Source organism: Schistocerca cancellata, chromosome 11 (genome assembly GCF_023864275.1).
Source record: "Schistocerca cancellata isolate TAMUIC-IGC-003103 chromosome 11, iqSchCanc2.1, whole genome shotgun sequence".
NCBI lineage: Eukaryota > Metazoa > Arthropoda > Insecta > Orthoptera > Acrididae > Schistocerca > Schistocerca cancellata.
Genome location: NC_064636.1, coordinates 157,802,804 through 157,830,184, shown reverse-complemented (window position 1 = coordinate 157,830,184; position 27,381 = coordinate 157,802,804). Strand labels below are relative to the sequence as shown.

Sequence of the window (27,381 nt, the reverse complement as noted above, 5' to 3'; positions counted from 1 at the left end):
ATGTAGTCTAATTAAATTGGGTGGGGATGACAGAAGTACATTATGAAATAAGACAATTAAGGTAGTAGATACGTTTTGCTATTTGGGGAGCAAAATAACTGATGATGGTCGAAGTAGAGAGAATATAAAATGTAGACTGGCAATGCTAAAACAAGCATTTCTGAAGAAGAGAAATTTGTTCACATTGAGTATACATTTAAGTGTCGGGAAGTCTTTTCTGAAAGTATTTGCACTGAGTGTATCCATGTATGGAAGTGAAACATAGATGATAAATAGTTTAGATGAGAAGAGAACAGAAGCTTTCGGAATGTGGTGCTACAGAAGAATGCTGAAGATTAGATGGGTAGATTATGTGACTAATGAGGAGATAGTGAATAGAATTGGGGAGAAGAGGAATTTGTGGCACAACTTAACTACAGGGTGGCGCACAAAATGTGTTACCAATTGTTTCTTTTAGAATTTACGACGCACATTAGACATTCTGCTGGGATCTCTACAGCAGTACCAGCAGAGCTTGGAAAAACAAATGAGTTATGAAATGACGTGTAATTCACGATACTGCTGCTAGGAGACTAGTAAGCAGTAATGGCTGACAATGGAAGACTGACGACACAGCAACGATCGGCAATTGTGTTACTTTTTCATGAAACGAAAAGCCTTGTTGTGACTCGGAGGCGTGTTCGACAACAGTTTAACACAAAATTGCAAGAAGACCATCCACAGGTTGTACGATAAATTTGTACAGGAAGGAACAGTATTGGATCCGAAGCAACCTCGGCCTAAGCCTGTGTGTTCGCCGGATAATATTGAAGCGGTACGAGTTGCTGTACAGAGAAGTCATGGGAAATTGTGTAGAAAGGCAGCAGTGCAACAGGGAATATCCAGACGCTCCATTCAATGCATTCTTAAAAGTGACCTCCACATGTACCCATACAAGATGACCTGTGCACAGAAGCTCACTGAAGAACACAAGCAGCAGAGATTACTGTTTGCTCAGTGGGTGGAGGATAGGGAAGAAACTCTCAACAACGTTTGGTTTTCAGATGAGGCGCATTTTCATTTGGATGGTGTGGTTAACAAACAAAATGTACACTTTTGGGCCACTGAAAACCCACAAGCGCTTCATGAATGACATTATGCTCCGAGGATTACAGCGTGAGCAGCAATTTCCAGTCACGGACATACTGGACCCTTTTTCTTTGGAGAAACTGAACAGCGAACGTTATTTGAGCATGCTTCGCAATAGATTCATTCCACAGCTTCTAGCTACTGCCTTGCCCTTCACCACACAGTGATTCATGCAAGATGGAGCAAGGTCACATACTGCAAACACTGTGTTGGAGTTTTTACACAAGCATTTTGACATACGGATCATTTCACTCACATCTCCAGGTTGCTTCAATGATGGACAAAATTGGTCCCCCAATAGTCCAGACCTCAATCCATGTGACTATTTTCTTTGGGGGTACCTAAAGGAAAAAAATTTCCTGAAACGTCCACGTGATTTAATGGAGCTCAGGAAGACTTATTCTTTAAGCTTGCAGTGAAATTACGGAAGACATGTGCCGTAGGGTACTCACTAACTTCAGTGTTCGTTTGAAGGAAGTTAGCAAACGAAATGGTGGGCATATTGAGCATGTACTGAGTTAGAACAAATCTCCATGGACGGCTCTTCATTGTAGTATATGTTCCTTTCAGATTGTATTGACAATAGAGTTTATATTCAAAAACAAAATGGTAACACATTTCGTGCACCACCCTATAGAAGAAGGGACTGGTTGGTAGGACAGGTTCTGAGCCATCAAGGGATCATCAATATAGTATTGGAGGGAAGGGTGGAGGGTGAAAATCAGAGGGAGACCAAGACATGAATACACTGAACAGATTCAGGAGGATGTGGGTTGCAGTAGTTACTCGGGGATGAAGAAGCTTGCACAGGATAGAGTAGTATCAATCCAGTCTCGGCACTGAAGAGCACAACAACAACAGAAGGGGTGGATGTGCTTTGCAACCAGTTTAAAATACTTCTTTTGTGACACAGTGCCTCGCACGAGCTCCACTGGACCCATGGGTGCCCACGTGGTTGTTTCCCAGAGTATAATGGAGGCCCTGACAGTACAGGAGTCAAGAGGCTGTTCACCTTGTGGGTGACGGAAATGCACCCTCCCGAAGGCACGATGAAGGTATCAGGATTCATCAGACAATGCAGTGCTCTGCCATTGTGCCAACATCCAGCGCCAATAGTTACATACCTATTTCAGTTGTTGTCAATGTCATGGCATGGGTCATCAGCTGCACAGACTCATCATTAGGAGTGTTTGGAGCATTGTGCATACAGACACACTTGTACTCTGCCCAACATTAATGCCTGATGTTAGTTATGCCACAGTTTGCTGCCTGTCTTGTTTTACCAGTCTGCCCAGCTTATGATGTCTACGATCTGTGATGAGGAGTACTTGCCCAACCCCATAACGTCTGGCCATGGTCTCACCTTTGTTTTGCCATGTGTTGAAGACAACTGCCACAGTACTACTTCAACACCCGGATAGCTGTGCAGCTTCCAAAATGCTCATACCGAGCCTTCAGGCCATCAAAATCTGCTCTTGGTCAAACTCAGATTGTGTGCATTCCCTATTTTACAACAAGACAATATTCTCACTGATACTCCATGCAACGTGCATGTGTCTGACTAGAAGACAAGGTGAGGTGCTATTGCCTGGATGAGTTTATACTGATAGTAGATCAGTGATCATAACGTTTTGGCTGCTGTGCATATGGATTTAGTATTATGACTTCCACCTGGATGCTGGGCAATGCCAAGGGAACCATTCTGCAACATTTGAGGCAATTGTAAAATGCATCAATTTATTACAAGGGTGTACCAGAAAATAATGCCTCCAAAATTTTGATTCTGTTCTTAATATCAGTTGTCATGCATATTACACTGTTGATGTGGAAATACGGAAGTGTCCGATCCCGCTCGTCTGCTTTGACCCACATGACATTACAAATATGGCGGACATGACCATAAACCACGATTCCAATATGGCGCATATAAAATCAGTACGTACACATTACAAACACGAAAATACATCGAAAAACAAACACACACACTTTTCAGAAATAGCCTAATGACACTAACGGGACAAGCGTGGGAAATGGGGTGTTTTTGGGTGGGGGCAAACTAAATATAAACAAATTTAGACACCCACCCACATACAAAACCACACAAAACGACGAAACAAACCGACATCACAAAACTCCCCCAAAAAAATCCTCATCATCTGGAATCAGACACTTCCCTTGGCCTATATAGCTCAACTGTCAAATTTATCCGTCGTATCCATACCTGAACAAAAAAACAACCGATTAATTTTACTAAAATTACCACACGATGTACAGCAAACAACACTAAATTAACCTTCACACAAAATCGTTAACTCACTGAAATGAAGTCCACTAGAAACACAGCCAACACTCGAACAATTCTGGATAATGAGCAAAAGCAACCTGAGCCCATTACACCACACAAACGAAAACCCTGAACGTACCACCAGAGAGCACAATAAACCACAACACAATGACATCTACAAACACGCCACACTCACAAACCAAACTCCGCGCCATCATGACGTCACACACGACAACACCCTTACGTCACGGGTCAAAGCCGACATGTGGGATCAGACGCTTCTGTCGACACGTTGATGTTACCACTTTGCTGACACAATATGCAGCACCCTCCTGCTGAAGAGTTCTGAACTGCAGGGTGTAACATGGGTGTGTGTGTGTGTTATTTAACTGTGTCAGCATGTGAGAAAACTCTCAGACAACAGAGCACCAATTCAAATACTTCATCCACATGTGGAGCACCCTCTCCTTCAGCATGACCATACACAACTTTTTTTTTTGCACCTGCAACAGTCTGACACCTTTGATTCATTATTATTGATCATCCTCCATACTGGCCCAGTTTGAGCCAAAGAATTTTCGACTGTTTGCAAAACCTAAAGAACACCTTCAGGAACTCAACTTTGATAGTGATGAATTAGTGTGAGCGTAGGTGAGGCTGTGGGTCTGCCAACGAAGTCAAGCATTCTACAGTGACGACACCAACAACCTGGTATCTTACTGGGAGAAAGGTGTTCTGTGCCACGGTGACTGTGTTTGAAATAAATATACAAACATGAAGAATAAATACGTTAAATGTTAAGATTCTTTTAATTAAAATGCTTCAATAATTTCTGAATAAAAATTTTGTGTCATTACTCCTGCATGTGCTCATGCCCAAAATATATACCAATTAAAAATTAACGTTTAGTTAATTTGGCAAAGAAGGTGGCTTTCAATTAATATAATGTCTACATGCATCTCTTAAGGTCATAGGAAGTTCAGTCCCACTAACACAGCACACAATGTAAGAGAAGTCTTCTTGTACGTAAAAGTTACATTCTAGGCACCATTTGGATTTTTTGGTAAACATTAGGCTGTGCTACTGGTCAATTTGTTACCACATCCGTTACTTGGCTTTCACATATCTAGGCTTGGTCAGCTCACAGCCACACTGCCACCTTTGAACATAGGCTAGGCCTTGAGATGCACTATGAATCAGACGCCCACCACAACCAATATTTCAAGGGGGGAGTGGGTCTAGCACCACATTTTAACCTTGTAGCCTTTGAATAGTTCTCCAGTTTAGGTCCAAGGTCAATGACTCTTCAAATTGCTTTTCATTTACATGACGTGTGTTGTGCACACATATCATTCTGTATGCCAAACCATTACTACGTCAGCAGTGAAAGCCAAAGACTGAACTATGTTGGGTCTAACCACTCTTTTACTGTATTTCATAAAATTTAGTGTATTTACTTTCCTACTGTTTCCTCAAAGTGATGGTTTAGGATTAGTGTTGTGATACTGCATGTCAAATGAATTCAAGCTGATCACATAGGTCGTATGAACTATAATGAAGCACTCAAATATATTCAAACGCAAATACTGCGGTAATGCTATCACAGTACTTTTGCAGTTGCACCTAAGATGGATGTTGAAGCACACTTGTTCAGCACAGACAGTACACAAGTAGTTTGTGAGATTGTGTCAGTACCCTCAATTCTGGTTGGCAGGATATAAATACTAGTGGCACCAAGTGAAGTTTTTTGCTGCTGATAGGTGAATATCCTACAAACGGTTGCACTGCATCAGATTTTAAGTGACATGTATATGTAAGATTATTTACACCAGCAACTTTTAACATTGTGCCAGTTTCACAAACAATATGCATAACAATGTGCAGCAAATGCAGAAAGTGGTTATGAACAAACCTGTCAACATTTGATGTGTAACCCCATGGCTCCATCAAAACTTTGCTGCCAACATACAAATTCATTCTGCTGTGTAACAATTTATGCTTCCATGTAATATTTGTCTGAAATTTAACTTTGCTGCTGACAGTTCCACTTACATATTGTTCACATATACAAAGTAAACAAAATCTACTTCTCAGATTAGTGACCATGCGAGTGTCACTTCAAAATTATTTATAAATAATTTATTTTACATTATCAATAAATAAATTAAAATTCTCATTCCATACCACAATACACTGCAATAATGCATTAACTGCAGCCATACCATTTATAAATTTAATGGCACTGCTAAGATTCACTATAGTCATATTTATTCTTAAGTTGCACATTAAGGTTGTCATTTGAAAGAAGTGTATCAGAGCAGAATATACCCACTTCATGGCAACCAGTTTATCAGTATAATTGGGTTGTGCATTAAAAAAGTTTTCCATGTTTACTAAACATTAAATTAAAACTCTTGCTCAGTTCTATGTGAGGTTTAATACGAGGCTTATTTCAATGTACTGTGCAAAATGTCATATTTAAGACAAAGTTCATCAGTTTAGTAAACAAAATTATTCATGTTTCCAACTGTATGACATCAATTGGATGTATTCACACATCATACTGGACACAGAAATTAATGAAACACTTAAGAAATACAAGTAAGCCACTTACCATGAAGCATAACTCAGTTTGTACTTCATCTGTTCCCTCTTTTTTTATCCACATAGTTGGCTCCTGGTCCATGGCTTCAGTTCTACAGTCTGAAAAGAAAAAGCAATCAGATAAGAAATGTACATGAGGTATAGCTCAAAGGCAGTATTTTCACTCATCTATTGCGTGCAGTAAATGGGTGATTACACAGGAAACAGATTCAAAGTGGCTGAGGAAAAGTGTGCTCAGTGATATAAACTCATTTACATTTCTCAGGTCACGAAAAGTGAACAATCGTAAAATAACTTCAGCGTTAACAAACAATCAAAGCAGTCAATAGATTGCAGCAATATTACTTAATAACACCAAATATTTCATTCTACACTTGGTTCATTGTGTTAATTTCAGTGTGATAGGGACATGATGAAAATCCGGATGTACGGATTGTTTATCAGTGAATATGCATTTCCAACATAGGCACTATCTCGAAACTTCCTTTATCTGTATTCTTTCATGGATGTATGCTCAATTTACAGTAAGCATCATCATTTTAGAATCTGTACCTGCTATTAAAGATAACCATATACCTGTACCGTAGACAGCACACTGCAACGCGGAAGTTCTCATTCTTGATTACCATCAAGATTAAACGTTGGTTAGTATTTTCTTTCAAAACTGATTTACTGAAATGACTTCATACTGACTGTAACGATGATGAATGATCTATTGAGTTTCGATGACGTGTAATGCTTTATGTTAGACAAATTACAGTTAATCTGTACCTTGTATTTCACCAGTTCGTAAATAATGTTACAATACTGTAATACAGAACTCCATTAAAACCCACACACTACAACAAACTGGTATTAACACATGATTAGACGAATACTGACGACACGAGTAATCAAAGCACAGTGAAAACTAACAAAATGCGACAGAATTACAGCATTTCCTTTCATGCGAATGATGTAGAAACTGTGGGCACTTGAAATAGTGCTTACATTAGCCCTACAATCTGGAGCCGCTATATGTCTACATCACATCACAGAAAATTATCATCACAATCATTATTACTGCTAAGTAAGTCAACATAACCGTACTAAGGTAGCGAATGTTTGAATTTCACTGTCCGCCTTTTATCGTTAGTCACGAAGTACATGAAGGAGATCACTGCAATGACGAACTGCTCCTGACAACACGTTACACTCTCAGCCGTTTCTTTTACGAAGATACACGTAGCGATTTAACCGGACAGGCCAAAAACAAGCACTAACAACTCGGGTATTTAGTTGTTATGAACATAACCTGAAAAATTACAACATTCACACACCATCACAAAGCACACTAGGTGATGTGATCACAATTAAATACAGAATAAAATCTCATCCTTATGTACCTATTAAAAATTAAAACATAAAAACGACAGCAGTCTCAAACATCAGTCATCACAAGATATTCGCGAACTATTACACTCACTCATCAAACTCAAGTGTTACTGTGATACAAATTAAGTACCATGTTAATTTACTTCCGAAACACATTTCTTCACTTATTCCTGCTTGCTGTTTATAAACGCTTATAAATTACCTGCAGAATGTCACACACAAATTTCCACAACACCGCGAGGTTGCTGCTGACTACACAGTACACGAAGGGTGACACCGTGACAGTATCGCAAAACCAGCAGATGCATTCAGATTCAATACTAGCGTGAATCCGACATGCGCTGGAGGGGGCACTCCATGTTGTTGCTCGTTGGGACACCAGCTTACAGCAGAATTTTACGTCTTCTTCAGAGAGTGTTACGAGGTATGTAATTAATTGTTTTTGCCGTATCTTCTATAGTTTTTACGTGGATTAGTTTCAGATAGACTTGATAAATTGAAGGTTTTAGTTTTTTTTGCGTCTGAATAGGAAAAGCGAAGTTTCTGTTAAGGACAGTTTCGCGTGTACGCAAACGTTTGTTTACATCCTTAAATTACATTGTTAAATGCGCGGCATTATCAATTAAGTCAGTGCACAGTACTCAGTATTTAAGTTTATTAGTGTCATTTAGACTCGATATATTCAAGATACCAGTTTTTATGCGTTTTATTAGGTCATTTTTCGCCTGTACGTAAACGTTTGTTTACATTATAAATACGAAGGTTAATCAGTTTAAGTTAGTGTTGAATACTCAGTATTCACGTTTATTAGTGTCATTTAGCTTCGTTACATTGAAGGTAGCAGTTTTTACACGTTTTATTGGGAAAGGTCATACTGACAGTGAATTCTAAGCTCTCTTGCATACGTTTGACCAGCGCAACCTGCGACCGTTAACAGTTAAGCAAACGTAAAATACGTGGTAAGTTCTTACATACGGTTTAGGTAGCAGAAAGCCAATAGCCACCTCGCCGTCTGCTTAAATTCCTTAGCTGTTGTGGACATTAGTGATCGTGTACTGTAAGCCCATCGGTTCCTATAAAGTAGAGTTTGTATTTGTGCTTTACATTCAGAACTCTTATTGTTAGCTAATGGTTTCGTTTTGTACCTGCATCTGTCAGTGTACAATACTCAGTATTTACGTTTATTTGTGTCATTTAGACTCTATACAGTGAATGCAGCTGTTTTTATAGTTTTATTAGGTCATTTTCGCGTGTACGTAAACGTTTGTTTACACTGTAAATGCGAGGAATTATCAGTAGGTGTATCTCACCGTTGGTTACTGTTTAATTTTTTAAATAATATTCACTAGATAGCCCCTAGCAGTTTACTGTAGGTCACTGTTTTTTCCTGTAGTATTTACCTGATAGCCCCTAGCAGCAAAATAAGCACCAGATCTAGCTTCTACCATAGATTTTTATTGTTTTTCATTGTTGAGTGCCCTTTCTGCCAACTAGAGTGTAGTTGTTTACCTTGGGTGGCAGTAGGTTTCCTTAAGTTTCTTATAGTAAATCGCATATTAGCCAGATGGATAGGGTCTGTCTGTTGTGTGCAGATGCAGGAGGAGTTGGCCACAGTCCAAACGCAGCTTGAAGCTTTGTTGGCCACAGTCAACAGACTCCAGAATTCCACCTTGAGGTGCGTTGGGGATAGGGTGCCTGGGGGGAGGCTCTGCAGTACTAGATGTGCAGGGGGGAGTCACAACTCTCTGTCACTGACCCGACCTACACTGGTAACATAAAACTGTTTATTTGCTGACATGAAGAAAGTAGTCAAAAAACCTAACTCAAGAACTGCACAAAAAGACTGAAAACATTACAGAAACACACACGTGGAAAAATATCCTAAGTGTAAAAACAAAATGAACTCCAAACACTGAAGAGATAGTCAACAAAAATGAAATAAAGGAGAAATTTTTAAAAAGAAAATCTGAAATTAAATATAATGTGTCATTTCTTATTAATGTGCTCCATTTGTATGTATACAGTCAATTGAATAAAGTTAAAAAGAAAGGTTCAAGTCATAGCTGTAATACAAATTTTAATTAATTTCTTCAGCTTCTATCATTATGAAAGATAAAGCTCAGACTCATACACCTCAAGGTTACTATAAATCCATCCGTTCATGAAATGAAAGAAAATGGTCTGTTTTAAGCCAATCGTGCAATAAAATATGCAAAGTAATGAAATACAGGTGTATGAAATATCTTTATTAATTTATGAATATTTCAATACCATCAACAGATGATCATTTATAATTTTTGTCTGTTTCATAGAGTGTATGCGGTACTTTCCCTCCTGTGCACTTCACACATGTAAAACAGACATCAAGGGACTTCAGACCTCCTGTTTGTGTATTAGTCAGTACAGTAGCTTCTCTCAAAAGTAACATGAAGAATGACAGAGTGCTTGGATCATTCCATGGCTGACTGCTGTATCCTCAGGACAAGTCTTCAAATGCGCGATTAAGTGGACTAAAATGATTTTTCTTCTAGTCAAATTTGTCACCACCCTTTCTTCCTCAGACAGACTATCAATTACATCTTGTTGACACAAGACTGTGTGTTACACTTATTGAGGTACACGACTTCAAGACTCTCACTGTCAGAATCTGTGAAGGAGTTACCACTTATATCAACATTGAATAATTCATCCCCACTGTCATGCCGAATCTTCACAATTTCTTCCTCAATAAAAGGGTTGAAAATATAAACATTTGGATCAATGGAGGCATCAAATTCCACCTATTAGTTTTGACCCGTGACGTAAGGATGTTGTGGTGTGTGACGTCATGACAACGCGGACTTTAGTTTGAGTGTGTTGTGTTTGTAGATGTCGTCTTGTTGCGGTTGGTGGTGTCCTCAAGTGGTGTGTGTATGGTCCGCGTATTATGTAGTGTATTGGGTTCATTTGGGTATCGCTGCTTCAAGTGTGCATTTATTGGTCGTGACTCTTATAGAACAACAGTAATTGGTTTCAGTGAGTTAAGAGTTAAGTTTGTGTTGTGTTTATGTTATTGTGGTGTCGTTTGCTGTTTGTCGTGTGGTAAGTCATTTAATTTAATTTGTGGCTTCTTTTGTTAGGTATGGATATGTTTTCTAAGTTTAATTGGGTGAAGGTTGCAGGGCAGGGGGGGGGGGGTTGTTTTGGATGTGTGTGTGTCGGGGGTGGGCTGTTGGGCTGTTTGGGGTGGCTGACCTAGTATGTAAGGCTGGAACTTTTTTGTGGTAAGTAGCCGTTTTTTTATCTATTGTTCGTATATTATGATGATTGGTGGGGTATTTGTGTGTTGTTGGGTCGGTGTTATTTACTGCATGTGTTGGTTACTGGTGTTTTGGTATTGGCACTTGTGGTTGATTTATGTATCTTAGGGGAAGCACTCTGTTTCAATTTTTTTGGTATCGCCAGTTTATTTGAGTTACATTTGTCAAGACCAAGTGTCCGATTCTAATTTGTCATCGTAGCTGTGTTTTGGTATCTTGTGCTGCTGTTGACCAATGTAGGAGGTCAAGGGAAGTGTCCGGATCCAATTTGTCTTCGTAGGTATTTTGGTATCGTGAGCTGCTGCTGGTGTATATAGGTCAAGGGAAGTGACCAATTCCAATGAGGTGTCGTAGCTATGTGTTTTGGTATCGTGAGCTGCGATTGACCTATATAGGTCAAGTGAAGTGTCAGATTCCAATTTTTGATGGTATGGGTAGTCGCAGTGTTGTTATGTTTTGAGCTGTCAGTTTTTCTTTTGTGGTAATGGCAATTGCTGTTGAGCTATGTAGGTGAAAGGAAGTGACACATACCTGTGAATATTGTGAGTGTAGTGGAATTGGGGAAATTTTGATTGGTTTTGTGTCATTGTCGTGTTTGGTTTGGGATCGTGGTGTGTGTTTGTAGGTGTTTGTAGGTGTTTGTATTTAGTTTGTCCCCACCCAAAAACCTTCAATTTCCCACGCTCGTCCTGTTACTTTGATTATATTTATAGATTAAGATGTGTGTGTTCTTTTTTTGTATAATTTTGTGTTTGTAATCGCGTTTACATAATGTCATAGGCGCCATACTGGAGACGTTGTGAATGGTTCTGTCTGCCATATTGGTGACGTTATTGGACAAGGCATACGGAGTGGTATCAGACATTTCTGTAATCCCAAACATTTTTATTCTTATCTTGATGAACAGTAAGATGAAGTAAAATTGAATGCAGTGAAATAAGATCATAGTAAACACAGTACTACTACCAACTTAGCAGCCAGAACTGTGAGAAACTGCTTAAAAATGGTTCAAAGATCTATTGTGCACTAAAATTCATGAACAGTACACAGCTGCCTGCGAAGTTGCACAATTATACTTGTCATTAGTGGTCAGGGGACAGCAGGATGGCTTGAGTTAAGTCATCAATATCGCTCAAGGAAAACCCACAAGCTGTGCTCAAACTCATCAACAGTACCTGGTGAGCGGCAGAACATGAAGAGAGTACTCAACAACAACAGTTTAAGGACAAAGGGCAGACAAGACAGTGATTGGCCACAGAAATTTATTCGGAGGGTAGGCTCTGAAATTGTTATTTTGTATACAGCTCAGTTGGTCAGTTTTGTGCTGTGTCATGCGACAGAAACAAGTGTGGGCATTCATAGTAGTGAATCATATCAAAGAAACACTGTTAATAGAAACCGAGTTACTGTAGTGTCCTACAATTTTGAACCAAACATCACAAGAAGTGAACCATGTAGGATTATCCCTGGACAATAAGAATAATGATGAGGATGATGATGATGATGATGATGATGACGATGAATTCCACATTAATATTAAAGGGAATAATTTTCAATGGACAAAACATCATGCTGTGTTAACTGAAGCCTGTGTCTTTTGAAGGAATTCATTGTACATGTGCTATGCCAATCAAAGATATCAATTCATTTTGAAATGTGAATTGACCACCTAGTATCTGTTAATGATCAACTTTGGTGGCAAACACTGAACAACGCAACTAGCTGATAGTAATAATTTGAATCTAAGCTTGCTTGCTAAAGAGATTTGATTTTGTAACCCCAACTACAGACTCACATAAGTGCCAAGAGCAGACATTATCAACAAATATTGACTGCAATAGCAGACAGTTCTGTGTCGCCTCCCTTTCACGTATCTCGACGAAGTGAAGAATACTGCCTGGGCATAGAAGAAGGACATTACAATTTTGCTGATCTTGGAAGTGCTGGTTGGTAGCAGTAGGAGGTTTGACAGCCAGAAACCACACTTTTGAGAGTAGTTCGCTGATGAGACTTGCGTTCTGGAATAAGTTCATCAGTCTGTTTCCGTTTGATCTTGCAATTTCCCTTATTTTGTGTAGAGCTGATTGCCAGTATTGGGCTGACGTTTTCACTGGCATTTGTGTGTCTCAAGTACCATGTGCTCCCTTTGTTAAGTTTCTGGTTTCCGATTCATACGAGTGCCGTTTTGTGTGGATTTATTTTTTACCCTGCCGCTTCTTCAAAATTTTGGAGGGCTTATTGTATTCTTGGAAAGTCTGTCTTGTCTCTATGAAGGATCCTATGTTGTCAGTGTAAGCTTTACATTTCGCTGTAGTGCCGGGCAACTTGATTCCGGTGATGGTGTTGGTCTTCTGCTGAAGTGGATCCAGGGCCATGGCAAATAATGCCACTGAGAGTGGGCAACCTTGTCTCACCGACCTCTGAACTTCCATTAGTTTTGTGTTACGGCTGTTTATTTATGGCCTGGAGGTGGTGCTCTTAAGTATATTCATTATTATTCAGGCATAGTTTTTCTAGAGTCTTGTAAGGATAACAGTGGTTCACTCTAGTGAAGGCCTTACCAAAGTCCACCGGCACAATCGTAGCATCGGATTTGTTTACTGCTGTAATGCCTATGACTTCTCTATATTTGGCTAAAGCCTAATAAGTGGCCCTTCTGGGCATGGCGCATGTCTGGTGAGGGTGTATCATTTTCTTCATCAGCACTTTTAATTTGTCTGTCATGCATTGTGCTGCTATATTGTAGTCAGTGTGATAGGTCTGTAATCCTCTATTTTTCACAATGCTGCTTTCTTCAGCATTAAGATAGTGTGTTACGTTTTGAAGTTTTCTGGTATTTTTTGACCACCTGACGATATCCCAGTATGTATGGTAGAATTCAGTGAGAATCCCATCCATCCTGTTGATTTTCTAGATGTACTGGATTTAACGGTGGTATGAACATCATCTTTTTCCGTACTTCTTTCCAGGTTCAATTTGTCTTTGTCCATCAGAATGACGTGCAAGATGTATATGAGGACATCTGTTGTGACGTCGCTCTATTCCTCTGTCTCAAACAGTTGGCTGAGGTATTTATGTACCTGCTCCAGGATTTCTGATGTTGCTGTTGTAGTTCTATTTGGAGTTCCTTAATTTCTTTTTTGTCTTGTTTTTGCAATTATCCTGCTGATATGGTGCATTGTGGCCAGCACTTCATTCGTCGTCTGCATCTGTAGGCTTCTTGTTTCGATTTCTTCTGTTTCTGCTTTTAGCATGTTGATGAGTTTCACCTTTATGTGCCTTAGTTTGTGCAAATCCTCTTGTTGTCTGCTGGATCATTTATTTCATCTCACATGCACTGAGTATGAAAGTGACTGTTTAAATGGCTTGGTGCATGCTGTAATTAGTCTGATTTTATGTTCATGGGTCCTATGGAAGTGAAATGTAGGGAGTTGAAAGTATCTTTGGAGTCTTCATGTAACAGTGTTTCTGGAAATTTGTTAAAGAGGATTTAATGAGATAAATTGCAGCTGCCTTCTGGAGTCTGCCACTTCAGGTGTCTCAACGTTTCTGAGGTGCTGTCCTGTAGGTCACACAAAAGTGTGCCTTTCTTAATTTGTATGTTCAGTTTTCCCTTTTTATCCTATGTAGCATGAGTCCCACACAGATCTAAGCAATGTTCTAAGATGTTATGCATGACTGTCTTGTAAGTGGCCTCCTCTGTAGATTGCTTGCACTTTCCCAGTATTCTGTCAATGGACTGAAATCTGCCAATTGGTTTACCTTCAACTGAGCCTTTGTGGTCATTCAATTTCATATACTTACAAGTTTTTACACCCAGGAATTTATATATGTTGATTGTTATAAACTTTGATGACACCCATATGTTTGATTTTTTTTACTAGATGCAAAAAGGCAAACACTTAAAAGTACCTACAATACATTTTTTTAATTATGGGTGAATATGAAATGCAAATTTTACAAATTCATTATGCAAGACTGTTATATAGGAACTTTTCAACAGAAATATAAGGCACACAATAAAAGAAACTTATTATTTTGAGCAGGAACTTAAAAATTTCGTGACGTGCCTGACATTTATTTGCGACACACAAATGTGTCATGACACAGTGGATAAGAAATACTGTTGTGGTGTACACCAGGAAGTAATTCTGCTGAAGAGTCTCAGTCTAAGATAAAACATGTTGTACCCTGTTTACCTAGAAAACATCAACCAAGGGAACCTATGTTGTTTGATACCCATATCACCATACTTTTGTTAATAAACATTGGCGCGGTATTAAGCTGAATTGTTTTTATAAATCAGGAAATATACCATCTACCTTATTCCCTCAATCTTTGTCTTTGAGGATGGTACGTGGAGTAAAACAAATAAATAAATACAAAAATTGTAGGGTGGGTGTTGTGTGTTGGAGGTTTTCAGAATTCGTGCTTGTTGGTTTGGAGGAGGTTATTCTGCTTGAAATAACTGTAAATATTTTAGAGGTGTTGTACCTCAACAGAATTTGAGTGTTAGTCCATAGGTTCAAGCGGTTGCCACAGTATATCTCTTGTTTATTTGTAAAACCAGTTTTAATATAATATTTGAGTTTCCTTTAATACCTGTAGTATTTTCAATTTTCTTATTTACTACAAAGCCTACACTTGTATTTACTCCCACTCTTTTCATCTGTAATAAAACATATGGCCTGATTTTAATTCCATTTGGTCTGGATTTTTTCAACGCTTCTGATAACCTTTTTACATCTTACTTGGTCCTAATTAACTCCTCTTGCAACTCCACTAATGTAGATCATGATCCCAGAGTTCTGCAGTTTATTGTCACTGTGTAAGAAGTTGTAGAAACTTTTTTGATTCTAAGGCCCAAGTGATCAAATGCAGAAGTAGCTGTATGTGCCCTGTGGTCTGAGGCTATTCCCCGAGTTTCCTAAGTCAATTTTATATATTCAGCATTACCCATTCCACACCCCTGGAAATGGAAAAAAGAACACATTGACACCGGTGTGTCAGACCCACCATACTTGCTCCGGACACTGCGAGAGGGCTGTACAAGCAATGATCACACGCGCGGCACAGCGGACACACCAGGAACCGCGGTGTTGGCCATCGAATGGCGCTAGCTGCGCAGCATTTGTGCACCGCCGCCGTCAGTGTCAGCCAGTTTGCCGTGGCATACGGAGCTCCATCGCAGTCTTTAACACTGGTAGCATGCCGCGACAGCGTGGACGTGAACCGTATGTGCAGTTGACGGACTTTGAGCTAGGGCGTATAGTGGGCATGCGGGAGGCCGGGTGGACGTACCGCCGAATTGCTCAACACGTGGGGCGTGAGGTCTCCACAGTACATCGATGTTGTCGCCAGTGGTCGGCGGAAGGTGCACGTGCCCGTCGACCTGGGACCGGACCGCAGCGACGCACGGATGCACGCCAAGACCGTAGGATCCTACGCAGTGCCGTAGGGGACCGCACCGCCACTTCCCAGCAAATTAGGGACACTGTTGCTCCTGGGGTATCGGCGAGGACCATTCGCAACCGTCTCCATGAAGCTGGGCTACGGTCCCGCACACCGTTAGGCCGTCTTCCGCTCACGCCCCAACATCGTGCAGCCCGCCTCCAGTGGTGTCGCGACAGGCGTGAATGGAGGGACGAATGGAGACGTGTCGTCTTCAGCGATGAGAGTCGCTTCTGTCTTGGTGCCAATGATGGTTGTATGCGTGTTTGGTGCCGTGCAGGTGAGCGCCACAATCAGGACTGCATACGACCAAGGCACACAGGGCCAACACTCGGCATCATGGTGTGGGGAGCGATCTCCTACACTGGCCGTACACCACTGGTGATCGTCGAGGGGACACTGAATAGTGCACGGTACATCCAAACCGTCATTGAACCCATCGTTCTACCATTCCTAGACCGGCAAGGGAACTTGCTGTTCCAACAGGACAATGCACGTCCGCATGTATCCCGTGCCACCCAACGTGCTCTAGAAGGTGTAAGTCAACTACCCTGGCCAGCAAGATCTCCGGATCTGTCCCCCATTGAGCATGTTTGGGACTGGATGAAGCGTCGTCTCACGCGGTCTGCACGTCCAGCACGAACGCTGGTCCAACTGAGGCGCCAGGTGGAAATGGCATGGCAAGCCGTTCCACAGGACTACATCCAGCATCTTTACGATCGTCTCCATGGGAGAATAGCAGCCTGCATTGCTGCGAAAGGTGGATATACACTGTACTAGTGCCGACATTGTGCATGCTCTGTTGCCTGTGTCTATGTGCCTGTGGTTCTGTCAGTGTGATCATGTGATGTATCTGACCCCAGGAATGTGTCAATAAAGTTTCCCCTTCCTGGGACAATGAATTCACGGTGTTCTTATTTCAATTTCCAGGAGTGTATATTAGAGTATAACTCTTGAGTCTTTAGATACTTTGGAAAGTTGAGGCGAAATTGACGTAAGATAGCACTTATACTGTGCTTGCTTTTAGTGATGACATAGCATCACACTCAAATCTTAACAATTTTTTTTTCCATTTATGGACTTCTTTTTTACTTTCTGCTCTGTTGTGGTTAATATGAAAATAGTACCAGGCCCAAAATTTTGACAGAGTTAAGTCTCTTCTTGGAAAGTTTTGTGTTGAAATTTCAATGCAAGCGAGAAAAAGTTTATTTTCTACAAATTATAAATTTTCTCTAGATTATTTATTAATGTACCATAAACCTTGTTATAATGTTGTATTTTTTGTCTTATCTTGAGTCCTGTCTTACATTTGTAACTTATTTTACATATATACCTCTCTACTTCATTGTGTGCAATACTCTGTTACAATATCTTACTTATTGATAGTAGTAGTTCCTTTTACCCTATTACTGATTGTTTCACCTCTCCATTCATTTGTTATTTCAAAATAACTTCTTTCTTTTATAATCCCATGTTAAGGGTTTCAGAGTTTTGCATGCTTACAGATTTGTTTTGTTACATTCCTGATTAACAGAAAATTACTTCTGAAATGTTCACATTCTGTACAGAATGAATCTTATTTTGTACACATGGTTTGAGTTACACTAAAACAAACAGAGTAGTGTCAGAAATTTGACCCCATGTTACTTAAAGAGTAATTGAAAAAAGGTAGATGAGATAGCTCATGTATAAAATTTACTCTGTGAGCTATTGATTGATACTGTTTTTGGAGACAGCAATGTCATGTAGATCGAAATATGGTGTGACATATGTACCAGGCACATCAATACTGCCCCTAATGCATGGTGTACGTGCTGTGGTGCCAGTGATGAAAACTAAGTAGCGAGGCACATAATTATTGAGAAGTAGCGTCTCATATGAAATGGCAGTCAATTAGATACATTGTCATGATGGTTTTTGAGTCTAGTAGGCAACCGTACAAGAAAACTATGAATAATTATGCTGGAAAAATCAAAATGGTTATTATATAACCTGCTCTCCTATTATAAGTCCTTAGTATCGTGATTATAGTCATAGTTTTCTGCTTCATACAAAAGATGAAAAGAAAAGGATTAAAAGGAAAAAAAGATGAAAACGAGTCATTCCATGTTTGATGAACACAGAAAAGTACAATTTTCAACCTGACCCATTTTGATATTCATGAAATTTGGTGTGTCCGTTGCACATGACTAGAGAGTGAAAAATAACAAACTACCGAATTTTAGCACAAGTAAGACAGGAGTAATGGCCACTTGAAGCTCTAAAAATGTGCAGATAATTCGACAAGTACTCATGACAAAAACGGCTGAAATTTCCATTCTAATAAAGACACAACAGTGAACCAGGTAATTTTGGAAAGGTCTTGAAACAAGTTTTTCAATGGTATGCAAGATTGTCATTGTTGAAGAATGTACACAAGTAAGGTCAGTGACCTTGACCTTTGCCCTTGAGTATCGAAAAGCATGCCACCTTTGAAACTGATGAAATAATATATTTTCTTCTTCATGTTACACTGTACAACAGTCAAAAGTCAAGTTAGGGTGATAATGGGATTAGGAGATATAAATTAATATGTACAGGAATGTGCTGTTAATGCAAAATAAATTGTACTCAGACTCTGACAATATGACACAAAGCACTGAAAAACATGTTTATTGTTAAAAAGGTGGTGGTCTAACAATGCACTGGAAGGTAACGATGTAGGCCGGCCATTAACAACCTAACAAATATTGGATGGTAGTGTGCCTGCAACATGTACACAGATAGCTGCTGCAAAAGGTCTTGTGTCTTGAAATTATACAAATCTACCAGGAAGATGGAGTTTGAGATCATCATGTATTGCTGTAACCCATTCATGGAAGATTGACACAGCAGATGTAAGAAAAATGTATTTAAAGTGCAAATGCAGATGATTGGTGGCATAATGACAGACTACAAAATATGTGGTAAATGTAGAAAAAAATTAACTCAGGGACAAAAGTGTGTGGCTGACCCAGCTACATTGAAACATGTGGAAACCACAAACCTGTATTTCTCCTCAGATGAGTCGCACATCTGCAGCCCCAAAAGTTGCTTTAGATGCATTAAATGATAGTTAGGTATCTCTTGGCAAATCCCCAGTGAAAAAGAACAGACTGGAAAAGAAAAGATATGTGCAGAAAAACCTTGAGCAAGTTCTGAGTTATTGAGAAGTGGAAAAAAAATGCAGATTATGAAACAAATGTTGAATCTGAAATGATAAAGCAATTGAAAGAGAAATTCAGTACCAGCAACACAGACAGTGAGAAGATGCAGATGCTGACACATCTTCTGAAAAGTTGGAGCTTTCGAAGGATTGAAAATGAATTTGGATCCTCTAACTATTTAGAGAGAAAAGCAAAACAAATATGGTATCTTAGAGAATCCCAAGCCAAGACCTAAATGTGTCTTAAGTGAACAATTCTGAATGGTGTCATAGAATTCTACAACAGAGACATAATAAGCCACTGTTTGCCTGGGAAGAATGATTTTATTTTTATTAATGAACAGGGCTTGAGGGTTCATAAACAAAAATGACTAGTGTTGGGAAACCTGCATTAACTGTATCAGGTATTCAAAGATGAAAACCCAGGACTGAAGATAGGACTATTGAAATTCTGCCAGTTGTGACTCAAGAACTGTGTTTTGGCTGGTGCAGGCAGAGTACCATAGCTGGTAGATGCGCAGACAATGGGGCAAGTGTGGGGAGATCAGTGGTGGTGGGGCTCTGGGCAGGCACTGTAGGGGTAAATACTGAGTGCTGGAGGGCAAGTGTCATTCTAAACTGAAGCCTACACTCACATATTTTGTAAATATTAAGAGAGGCCCCTCATGCCCACATTCGGATGGTGCCTATTCAAAAAGATCTGTCACCTCTTCTGTGGTTATTATCCAAAAATAATTCCACCGAAAATACGACGATTAATTTTCTCCTTGTTTGTTAACCATTTGTAACTTTCAGAGAAGTGTCATGAATGGGAAATTTTGAGGAAAACCTACACATTTCTCTTGTTGCCGTGTTAAAATGTGCTTCTTTTGCCAAAACTCATCGGAGTTTACACAGTCTAACCTCACTAACGTGTTGTGCAGACGCAGTTGTGAGAGAATCCTTACACAGTGGTTCATTAAATTTATCAAGAGAGGAACTGGGGAAAACTAAGGTGAGCATTTTATCAAAAAGCACATCCACGGTATGAAATAAACATGTAATGAGTTCATTTATGTTGTTCCAAAGCCCATAGCATTTCTTGCTTTACCAGCTGTTGATGGCTCTTAAAAATAACATTCCTTCACTGGAAATGTCTGTAGTTAGTGGAACAATATGGTAGATAATGAAGAATTACGTAATAACCGTATGGCAAAATACTCTCCTGTTTGTGTGCTGTCGTTTGTCAAACTCTCATTTTGATATCTCAAACCATTTATGAAATATGAGGAATGTTCTGGATATATCACCTTAGCTTTATTGCTGGCACTGTGTGACCACAAATGAGTATGCTACGTCAGATCAATTTTCTCGAGATTGGTGACAACTACAGACCTCCACCAAGTTGAAAGAAAAATTCAATATGTTAGCTGAATTTCAATACACAGCAACATATTATGTAACATGCACCGATCACAAAGTCATAGCGACACCAGTTTTTCATTGCAAACTTTTTCGAATTTCGTGCTGTGTCTTACTTCCACATAAATATCACAACGAATATGACCAGTAATGAAATGTTGGGCACCTCATAATGAACCTGACATATAAAGCTGCAAGTAAAGCAAAAATGACTTTTTTAGCAAATAGTTTCTGTAAAATCATTTTTTTAATTGCAGGGCATGTGCCTCGATTATGTCATCACCGACCAGCTGAAAGATCGACGTAGATTGAAAGTTCTTCCAGTAACTGACTGCTAAGAGCTTGACCTAAGGCTTGTATAAATACTGAAACAAATATATTTAGCCCAAATGCTAATACTTTAAACTGAAAGTTTATTCCATCATATAAAAATGCTGAGTATGGTTTTGAATTGTCATTTAATCTCATCTGCCAATTGCCAAATCCATCAAGCTAAAGTACTTTGCTTCCTCAAAATGTACTAATATTTCATTGATATACACTGATATATCTCCCTCAGTCTCTATATGTCTATGGAAAGTACATGCATGTAGCATGAGGTGAACCCTGTCTGTAACCTTTCATACTATCAGTAAAGGATTGTTGAAGGCACTTATGCTACATTCTATATCATTATCTGTCATCTAATTAATATCTACTTGTGCTTAAGGTTTTAAACGTATCAGTACTGGTTAGGATTTGCAGAAAAATAGTCCTTTATTCTTAATTTTAAAATTACATATATGATTGCCTATGACCCCTAGTTTGTTGGAAATATTTTCTCATGGGTACATAAAACATGGTACAATGCTTCCTTTTACATATTAGTTAATAAATCAGACTCGTATACAATTTTTATGAATGTAAGTGATGTTTATTGTAGCTGATTAACATTTTCTTTCTCCACTACTTTTGTATTATTTACTAAATGTATGTGATTTAGCCTCACATATTTAGTACTTACTAAGGTGGTGATGTAAATTGTATTCCGTCATGGTGATTGTCCACATTGCACTTCATTGATGATGCATGGAAATATAAAATCACTTTGTACTTCTTCAACCAATCTACTCCATAAAACACCTGAATATTTATATTAAGTCCACTAATAAAATTCATGTAAATGTAAATGGTCCAATTTTGATAGTTGCTCTTGTTTCCCTTTTAATTAATTTGCTCTTTGTACCTTTCACTCTGATAATATATACGCCAGTTAATGGTAGTATTGGGAAAAAATCTTTCACTGTACTTAAAGATATTAATTCTTGGGTCAGTCCATATCAAGTGGTCCAGCGTTGGTAGCTTGACCATCTCAGAAGAAACTGATATTCAGTGGGTGAATTTCCTCATGTTTGGTGGACTCTAAATTTTTTTAAATTTGTTATCATGTAGAAAGAGCATTCATTTTGTTTCGGGCTGCAACCATTCTTTTGCATTTAGAAGCATCATGTTTTTTAAAAAATTATACAGTAAGCAGTTGCCCCAGACCTTTCAAATAAGCATGTAATTCAACATACACTGGATTATAAATTAAAACCATGGTCATCTAACTAAATGTATTTCTTAATATATTTTTAATGGGTCAGATTTATTGGTTGCAAATTAAAAAACAACTAAATTTTTGAACAGTATTTCTCCAAAGAAGGAGTAATTTGTTGGTCTTAATATTTTTGGTGCTATACTACATAGTGTAGTTACTTTTTATGGAGTGTCAGAACTTAAAAAAGTTCACTTTAAAATAAATAAATAATAAAGATTTTTGAATTTGTTCATTCTCTGGCCAGCAGTATCTTTGTTGCGGGACCATTTAAAAATCTGAAAATTACACTCTTAATAGACCTTTATGATGTAGAACGTCAGTATAAATTTCAGCCTTGGGACTCAATGGGAAGCTACTAAAAAAATTACCAATATGAGTTGGAAAGACTTTTCTTATTGTCGGCAGTATCTGGACTAACAGATAAAGTATATCAGTTACATAATTTAAGCATATCTATGATCACTTAAAAAAAAATGAGCCAGCTAATTACATTGATCTTGTTCTCACCTTATTTGGTTTTACTACGTTGTTCATTGAACAACAGATAAGTTTCCTCACTCAGTTTGGGCTTTAGGTTAAAAGTTCAGCCAGTCGCAGTTGTAAATTCCAGGGGAGACATGTTCTTCAGTACATTTTTAACAGGTGTCCAGGCAAGATCCTTTTCAACTTTGTTAAACAAGATCCTTTGTCCTGGTAGGTGTAAAATGAAACATGCACATATTGGTTTTTACAATCAGTATTAACAACTTCACCAATCCATCATTGTTCACCATAAAACCATGCCACTATGTCCTTATTTTTAAGTGTCAGTGGTACAGCTTTTCCACACTGGGGAAGTTCACTATCACGGAATGTTGATGTGATCTTACACTTCAGCAAGTTATTTGACTGAAGTATGAAACAATGAAAAGATCAGGTGCCTTTAATCTTCTGACAAGTTTTGAATCTTTCCTCCAAGATATTGGTGTAGAGTTCTTGTATTTCCTCACATTTTAAAAACATTGGTGAATCTTTTACCTCTGCTTTACATAATTTAAACATTTCTTGAGATGTCAAGATTTGGTTCTCTTAGGTCTACTGAAGACTAGATTTTGTGACAGCTTGTTTTGTTGCACCCCCGACACAATCACATGCATTTTTCCTTAAGCATAATGCAGAAATGTGCCGTTCCGCATCACATCCATGTCCTTCTCCTGCAAAGGAGATGTTAATAATTCTTTTGTTTTGTTTTCATATTGACTTGCAGCACCATCAGAGAAGTAGATCAGTTTGTTTATGGAAGTGCTGTCCTGTTTTATCTAGTTTGTTAATTGCAGTTGAAAAGCATGCACTGCTGTAGCATTGTGCTCAGGGTAGTCACTTATGACACAAAAACTGTGATTTTATTTTGATATTTATAATAGAACACAAATGGATGAATTGTGGGTTCTTTGTTTATCCAGTTGTACTCTTGTACTTCATCTTGAACAATAAAGGAATTGTTTTCTGAAAAGCCGGCAAGAAGTAAGCACTCAGCTGCCAAGGTTTGCTTTTTGTCTTTCAGAAATTTGTCCTGAACTTTGGCAATAAAATGGTGTAATTCAGGTTTTTAAGGTTTGCTGGTTAACACTCCAAAAAACTCTTTGTGTGGTTTTGTAATTGTCACCATTTCCATTCTGTCTTTATCACCCATTGTTTGTATTGTATATTTTCAGGCATCAAATCATCTTCTGATGCTTCATACACGTCAAGGAAAGCTTGTTTGCTTGGACACTCTTGACATTTTCCCATGATCATATACAATTGTAACAGTTAATATTGCAAATGAGAACTTCCAAAAAGTCTTTATTGTCAACCCTTTAAGATTAGCGCCATCTATCATGAACTTTGCATTCTGATGATACAAATAAATTCAAACATTATGGGTATTAGATATTGACTCTAATTAGCCCTCTGTGAGATTATAAAGTTGACCTTTTAATCAAATACGGAATACACCATATTGCCAGGAACACACATTTTTAGAGACGGTGTACATAACGAAGATCAAGGAGAAAACATAAACTACCATACATATAACACATCAAAGAGTAAAATATGAATTTTCCCAACACCCCCACAAGTTCTCGAGATGTCAATTCGTGAACTCTGAAAGTTTACCTTTAGGCAGTGCCTTTGTCAAAAAATCAGCTTTCTGCTCATCGGTACTTACAGGTTTCACACTGAATTTTCCGGTTTTAATTAAATAACGAATATAGTGGTGCCTCATGTCAATGTGTTTTGTTCGAGCATGATGCACACCATTGTGACTCAGTGCAATGGCACCTCTATTGTCACAGCATACACTTAACTGGTTTTTCACTATGCGAAACACACAATTCACGAAGCAATCCTTGAAGGTATACCGATTCTTTCGCTGCTGCTGATAGAGCAATATACTCAGCTTCTGTAGTTGATAGAGCGACGGTTTGTTGCCGTTTTGAAGTCCAGGAAACTGCTGTTGCATCACACAAACCTTCAGTTTCAGTTATTCCATTTTTTCGGAAAGTTATTCCTACATTGACTGTGCCTTTAATGTGTCGCATAATTCGTTTGACCGCTTCCCAGTGGATTTTCTGATAATTAGAATTGAATCTACTTAGAACCCCCACAGCATATGCAATGTCCAGTCTTGTGCTTTGATCTAAATACAGTAGTGATACTACGGCTTGCTGATAAAGAATGCGATGTAACACAAGGTTTTCCTCATCTGTCAATTTAGTTTCACATTTTTGCGTTCAAATGGATCTGCAACCGGATTACAATGTTCCATACCAAATTTCTAGTATGTTTGCTGCGTATTTGCTTTGATCAATACTAATCATCCCATGTTTCCAGTTACATTTTATTCTCATGCCAAGACACCAAATAAGTTCACCAAAGTTCTTAAACTGATTCATTAGTCCTTTCTTAAAGTCTTTCTTCCACCTATTACTTCTATTAGAGAAAATGATCAAGTCGTTTATGTAAACAGCTATAATGAGTATATTTTGTATCTCAATTCTGAAGTAAATGCAAGAATCATATTCTGACTTCTTTAGGTTCATTTTATGTAATGTCACATCTAATTTCATATTCCAAACACGTGACGCCTGTTTTAGACCATAAATTGCCTTCGTCAGCTTGCAAACCTTCATCTCCTCCCCCTTCTTCACGTAGCCTTCAGGTTGACGAATATGAACTTGTTCATCGAGATCACCATATAGGAACGCAGTTTGAACATCCATATGTTCAATGTCAGGATCAAATTCAGCTGATAAAGCTAACAGGATGCGAAGTGAAGAATGACGAACAACAGGCGAGAACGTTTCATCAAAGTCTATTCCTAGTATTTGGGAATAACCTTTCGCTACAAAACGAGCCTTATAACGTTCAATTTCGCCATTTGACATTCCTTTCACCTTGAACACCCATTTCGAATTCATTTCCTTCCTGCCTGCTGGTAAATCAGTCAAAATCCATGTTTCATTTTCAAGTAAAGATTTATATTCATTATCTAAGGCTTCCTTCCATTTTTCACAGTCACCACAATTCATTGCTTCTTCATACGAATTTGGTTCAGAAATACAAGGAAGACAAGCAAAATCATCATTAAAACATTTAGTATTTGGTTTTCTTTCACATGATGATTTTCTAATTTCTGGTTGCATTTCTGGCTATGCAACTTCCGTGCGACTATGTACATTGCTATTTACTGTTTTCCAGTGGCACTTTGTGTTAATTCAAGATAAACTGCATTTCTGTCAACTTCAGCAGATTGCGTCAGTTCAGTTTCCCCTTCAGTGATGTTAGTTGCTAGCGCTAGTTGATGACTGTCTATACGATTATCGTCAATTGGGTTACTGTTTGGATTACTGTTTCTACAAGTGCACTTTGAGTTTTCGATGAATTGCACATCACGATAGTCTTTGGTGAATTTGGATCAGTCAGACGATATGCTTTAGAATCTTTGTAATATCCAACAGAGATAAGTTCCTTAGATTTGTCTTCTAATTTCGTCCTTTTTTCTTTTAGTATATGTACAAATGCTCGACGTCCAAAGATTCGTAAATGACTCAAATTTATCCGACGACACCACTCCATAATTCCTCAGGAGTGACGTTCTTAGCAGCTTTTGTTGGAGATCGATTCTTCAAATAAATTGCTATGTTTATACAGGTTCAGCCCAAAATTGTCTACTTAGACCTGCATCTGTTAACATTGATCTTGCTTTTTCAGTGATTGTCCGATTTAAGCGTTCTGCAACACCATTCTGTTCTGGCGTGAAAGGAGTTGTTGTTTCATGTGGAATTCCATTTGTCTTTAAAAATAACTTCATGCGCCGATTGACGAACTCTTTTTCATTGTCTGTTCGAAGTATTTTGATTTTTCAACCAGATTCATTTTCTACTCGTGCTTTGAATTCGATGAATGTGTCACTTGATTTTAACATATAACCAAAAGATTTTCTTGACAGGTCATCCGTAAAAGTCAGAAGATATCGTGATCCTCCCCACTATGCCATGCTCATTGGTTCACAAACATCAGAATGCACAATGTCAAGTAGATCTTTTACTCTTCTACCTGATGTTTTAGGAAAAGGTTGTTACCTTTTATGCAGGGAATATACGGATCTAAATTGACGTTAGACCAGTTCAGTCCATCAGCCATTTTTTTTTTTTAATAAATGCATGCTTACACGATTCAAATGTCCCAATCTTCCATGCCACAATTCATAACTGTCAATTTCTTCAACATTTGCGTAATGGTGCACTTCATACCATTTATTTGAGTTGCTGTTGCTACTGGTGTTCCAGAAAGAATTAAATCACTTATATTGTATACACCGCACTGCGCATTGTCAAACAATACACACAATACACATCTTGTCATCTGACTAACCGACAGTAGGTTGTATGCAAGGCTTGGAACATACGCAACATCATTAACAGTTATCTGTTTATTCTTGTCGTCACAAGTAACTCGAAAATGAACATCGCCTTCTCCAATAGCCTGAAGATTGCTATTATCTGCTACTGTCACTTTAGCAGCTGTGGTCGATTGGAAAGTGTTGAACGAG

General features: G+C 38.6%; 1 protein-coding gene and 1 long non-coding RNA gene across 4 annotated transcripts in view; one reads left to right on the top strand and one right to left on the bottom strand.

The window, feature by feature from the left end:
* LOC126108792 (uncharacterized) overlaps nucleotides 1-7,623 on the bottom strand; it is a 110,415-nt gene extending 102,792 nt beyond the window's left edge. For all 3 annotated transcript variants that reach the window (XM_049914150.1, XM_049914151.1, XM_049914149.1), the window contains exons 1-2: nucleotides 7,482-7,623; nucleotides 6,027-6,115 (exon numbers count right to left, since the gene is read on the bottom strand). In XM_049914150.1, the coding sequence (XP_049770107.1) occupies nucleotides 6,027-6,115; nucleotides 7,482-7,485 (93 nt within the window). In that variant the 5' untranslated portion in view covers nucleotides 7,486-7,623. The remainder of the gene's footprint in view (nucleotides 1-6,026; nucleotides 6,116-7,481) is intronic.
* Nucleotides 7,624-7,743: 120 nt separating this feature from the next.
* LOC126108872 (uncharacterized) overlaps nucleotides 7,744-27,381 on the top strand; it is a 99,421-nt gene continuing 79,783 nt past the window's right edge. The window contains exon 1 of the long non-coding RNA XR_007523644.1: nucleotides 7,744-7,814. This is a non-coding gene — a long non-coding RNA (uncharacterized LOC126108872). The remainder of the gene's footprint in view (nucleotides 7,815-27,381) is intronic.